The sequence below is a fragment of the Lampris incognitus genome, chromosome 15 (genome assembly GCF_029633865.1).
Source record: "Lampris incognitus isolate fLamInc1 chromosome 15, fLamInc1.hap2, whole genome shotgun sequence".
Taxonomy (NCBI): domain Eukaryota; kingdom Metazoa; phylum Chordata; class Actinopteri; order Lampriformes; family Lampridae; genus Lampris; species Lampris incognitus.
This window is the reverse complement of record NC_079225.1, coordinates 26201073-26206072: the sequence shown is the minus strand read 5'-3', so window position 1 is coordinate 26206072 and position 5000 is coordinate 26201073. Positions and strand designations below refer to the sequence as shown.

The 5000-nt window shown below is 48.0% G+C and overlaps 1 protein-coding gene across 1 annotated transcript in view; it reads right to left on the bottom strand.

The window, feature by feature from the left end:
• Window positions 1–1325: 1325 nt before the first annotated feature.
• The window catches only part of LOC130124826 (G-protein coupled receptor family C group 6 member A-like), a 21741-nt gene continuing 18066 nt past the window's right edge, over window positions 1326–5000 (bottom strand). The window contains exons 9-10 of the mRNA XM_056294175.1: window positions 1611–1621; window positions 1326–1457 (exon numbers count right to left, since the gene is read on the bottom strand). Of these exons, the coding sequence (XP_056150150.1) occupies window positions 1326–1457; window positions 1611–1621 (143 nt within the window). The remainder of the gene's footprint in view (window positions 1458–1610; window positions 1622–5000) is intronic.

Sequence of the window (5000 nt, the reverse complement as noted above, 5' to 3'; positions counted from 1 at the left end):
ACAAAAACAAAACAAAACAAAACAAAACAAGACACACACTGTGTCCATGGCTGAATGTGAGAGAATGAGGAGGGTTCGTGTTATCAGGCTGTTAGTTATAAGGTGGCAAAATCATATTAAAGACTAAGAAGCATGCACGCGCACGTACACGCACGCACGCACGCACGCACACAAACACACACACACACATAGAGTCACACACCTACTCATCCCTGCACGCTCTGAAATACAGCACTTTAAGTGACACCCAACAATCGCATCTTTACAAACACTTGACTCGCAGCTTCTCCTCGGGTCTCCATATGGCCTTCGACGCCATATTAGACACAAGTCCACACGTCACCTCCCGCCACCACTAGCAAACTCATAAACAATTCAAAGAACAGCCATGACCCGCCCACGTGCACCTACGTAAGCAACAGATGACCCCCACATTATGCAACGACGTTGCATGCGTGCGTGACAGGTTCATCAGCGGACAGCGCGAGTCTAATCAAGCAGAGCATCCGCGGACGTAGATTGACCTAAACTGCATCACAGGGATCAGAAGAATACTGTTTTATGATTAGGGCGTAATTCTGGGAATTACCAAATGTGTCGCCAGGGGCTCTGGTAAGTCGTGTGTGGAGAGGGGCAAAACATATTACCCTAATGGACTAATATGCAAACTACTGCCTGCCCAATTACAGGACTTAATAATGCATAAACGATGCTAGCCCTGTTCTTACAAGACGAAGGGGTCGCTGTTAATTCAGTCAAAGGGCTGGTGTATGCTGTCAACACAGGCAGCAGTTTAGACACACGGTCTCTGTTTCTGTCCCCGGTTCTGTATTCGAGAGTGCGAGTTAATGACTGAGAATCTGAGCGTTAAATTAACAGTAATTATATGGCCCCACTGCTGTAAGGATTCAATTTCTTCACAAGTCTAATGGGTCTAAGCGTCCCGGTGCGCAGCACACTCGCTTCTTGAGACCATTTCCTTTTTCTTTTTTTTTTGTCACCGAAAAAACACAGAGCCATGATCAAAATACACACACACACACACGCACCCACGCACCCACGCGTGCGCTCACACGCATTATCTATGCCAAGGAAAATCGGGCCTTTTTTCCCTCTACCTCTGACAGATCTCCAGCCAAAGAGAGGTCCCTTAATTGGCGGGGTTTTGGTTTCGACTCCTGCTCGGGCTCGTCACCTCCAGAGGTGGTACCCTTAAATTAAATTCAAGGCCAATGTCTGCGCCTGGTTCCCTAAATCCAGATGTGAAAAGACACCTATTGTACTTGTGTAACCGAGGCTACTCTCTCTCCGCATTCTGGGTGTTTTCACTTTCTGCAGGCCAGTGTGACCAGCCCCTGTCCCTCCCCCTGTGGGAACCCTAAAGCAGGGGTGACTGGGGCTGAGGGGGGCTCCTTTATGCTGCCGGACACAGGGAGATAATGGCCATTCCTCCACAGCTGGCCACACACAATCAAAGGGAAAGGGAGGGGGCTCAGAGGATTCCAGCTTTAACCAGGCCATTGTCTGGGCTAATTACATCTGAATGCAAGACCCCCGAAAATTCACTCTACCCCCTCCCCCCCCCCCGAGAGAAAACCTGCACAGAATACCCCAAACAACCCTTCAGAGATGAGGGAGAGCACACAGATATGGGCACATACACATATATACACAATCGCTGGCGCGCGCGTGCACGCACACACACACACACACACACACACACACACACATCCCCGGGGTCTCTCATCAAAGCTTGCCGTCTCACACACATGTGGCACTACTCAGCATTAGATCAGATCTCAGCATGCTGCTCTCAGAAGAGATGAGGAGGGTTTGGAGGACTGGCTGAGAATAGAGAACGCACTGAAGAGGTTTTTCCCCAGTGCACCCCCATAACACCAATCTATACACTCCCTCAGCTCTCCCAACCCACCCCACCCCACCCCCTCAAAACCATCATTGTAGCCTAGTCCCCCTTAATGACTTGTACCCCTGCTTCTGCTCCAGTAGTTTTGAATGCGAAATAAAAATGTGTTGTAATATCATCTTTTTCTTTTTTTGGGAGGGGGGGGTGAAATCTATCAGCCGGCGGTCAGGAAATAGATCTGCTCCCGCATGCTATCTCATACATTGTCTTGCTGTTTTATAATGAGGCCATGGTGTGTGTGTGTGTGTGTGTGTGTGTGTGTGTGTGTGTGTGTGTGTGTGTGTGTGTGTGTGTGTGTCTAGATATATGTTTGGGCTTTCCTTTAATCCAGAGCAAATATAACCGTTCCTTGCATTGCATTAGCTCATGGTTTCTGTCTATACATATAGCATAAATATGGGGTATATGCATGTACAGGTTTTTATGAATGTGACTTGCCCACAATTTCTCCTCACACATTTTGTGTCTTTATGCATGTATATGTTTTTGTGCAAGTGAAAGTTTGTGTGCGTGTGTTGCTGATCGTGGCAGTGTGTTTTCTTGCAGAAATGGTCTGTGTTTACATACCATTGTGTGTATGTGTATGTATATGTATGTGTGTGCGCACATGCGCGCATGTGTGCGTGCGTGCGTGTGTGCGTGCGCGTGTGTGTGAGCATGCCAGGGTTAGGAGGTCTCGCTGGTGCTCAGTTTAGCATTGATTTATTCTCTTTCTCCAATTTATTTCCCCTTCGCCTGATCTGCCTCTGGGAGGACGAATGGAGGAGAAACGCCACGCACAGTATCCATCCCTCTTTCATGCGCACACAGACGAACACGCACCCACACACCCACATACACGCGCGCGCGCGCACACACACACATATTGAGGCTACACAGTCACATACATTGACAAATATGCTCGATGACGTTTGCGCAAACACAAAAGCATGCACAATGAAGTTGAGTCCAATTCGTATTTAAATTTATAGTTTACGCATGCATTCACATGAAAATGGACACACACACACTCACACACACACACACTTGAGCATTCACCAACTACAGCATGAATACCCAGTAAAATATGGATACTCATGTATGAGCGCAGTCGTAATACCGGATGCGCCATGTGGACACATGCTGTTACCCGCTGAGCACGTCTAACGCACAAGTATAACAATTCCAAAATTATCGCACTGAAACAATCACGATGAGGTAAATTTCAGCGGTGTCCATTCAACGGCACTATAAATCCACACCACTATCCTTAGTCCCAAGGCGCTGGCTCCTCTATAAGACTTCCCAGGTTGTCCCATATAACTGTCTAGCGAGCGCCCATAAAGACATAAAGGGACACTCCCCTTGCTAGGTGAGTGGTCATAACTCACTGCTAGGTATTTTCTCTGTGACACCGCTGTCAAAGTGCACATATTCATCTCGTCTCTTGCTTTATAATGTCCTACACAAACTCCAGAGAGTGGAAGGGTGAGTGCAGTCGTATTTTACAAGGTGGGAAAAGCTCACGCACTCCACTGCAATGGTTTGGCGTTGGAGGTGTGCGTTAGGGGGGTGGGGAGGGGGTTGTGCGTCGATGTGTGTGTGTGCGCGCGCGCATTTCACGCGCACGAGCGCAACACTTGTTTGTCACCTCTGTTTTGGTCTCTAATAACAAACCACTTCCATCTCTGCTGTAGTCTCACACAAGAAACTAAAGAAGAGAAAGCAACCAGAGCAGAGGGGAGTTGGAGGGGCGCAGGGAGGAGGGGCGCATACTAGGTTGTTAAACCCACTTGAAAGCTCCGTGCCCTGATCGATAGTCCTGGGCCAAGCAGGGATTAAAATCGGGCTAAGTCCACTCCAATCGATACTGATGGCCAACCCTAGGGCCGAAACAGGAGTAAATCTCCATACACGTCCATACACAAGTCTGCACCGTGGCCCAGCGTGCAGATAAATCCACGACTATCCATGCAAATGGACACACAATGGGCTATCGTGTGGGCCCAGTCGATATGAATGACTGCTGTACTGGACCTCAACCGTGGTATATCTTGCTTGTATCAATGCGGGTAGCCGCTGTGTCCCATTGGGAGATTGAGGCGGTAAATTCGGACTGGTCGATGGAGATGGGCAGAGCGCGGATAAAGCAGTCATAAATGTGCTGGGTTTATGGCGAGGAGCGATACACGTGTGTGTGTGAGAGAGAGAGAGAGAGAGAGAGAGAGAGAGAGAGAGAGAGAGAGAGAGAGAGAGAGAGAGAGAGAGAGAGAGAGAGAGAGAGAGAGAGAGAGAGAGAGAGAGAGATGGCTGGACAGACGAGTAGATAAGGGGAGAAAGAGGTAGAGAGCTGGACGGAGAAAAGGGCACCTCTGCCCTGGACGTCTTCACACCAGCTACTTACGTGGCAGTCACAAACACGGAGAGGGAGAAGCATCGAGCCGACCAAAATGGACGATGGACACCTCTGATCCGATTGATCTCACACGTACACGTCTAAGTATCAATGGCCGATACTAATCAATAAAGCGATGGATGCGAAACAACGAGAAAAACGAAATGCATATATATTCCCATGAGAAAATTCTTCTGTTGAAAAGATGGGGGTCTGTTCCCTGAACTGGGGGGTCGGATTCATATTGTAACGTGCATGCAAAAGTGCACACGTTAGCCCTTAACCAACGGGGCTGACCCTTCAGTCGAGCGGTTAGTGATGGCTCCCGCGGTGTGGGGGACACGGGTTCGCATCCCGGCTGCGGCGCTTCCTGTGGTTGCCCCCAGAACTCTCTCAAATATGATGGTACAGGTTTTCTGTCATTTTGAGAGATGGTTTTGATTTGGTATATCGTAGAAATCAATGTTTTTCTTAGGAAAAACCTTGCTCACCTTGTTCTGTATTACCAACCTCTTCATCGATACACAATGAATATAGTCATTTTGTTTACTGAGAGATTTTTTGTGTGCTTTTTTCATGAAATTCCTCTGGTTTGTGTTAATATGAGTTATTGCACGACAAGAAACGTGGAAATAGCTTAATAATGATTAGATTATCATCCTCAAATGTAAGTGCGGTGATGCAAAATTTGTGCAATGA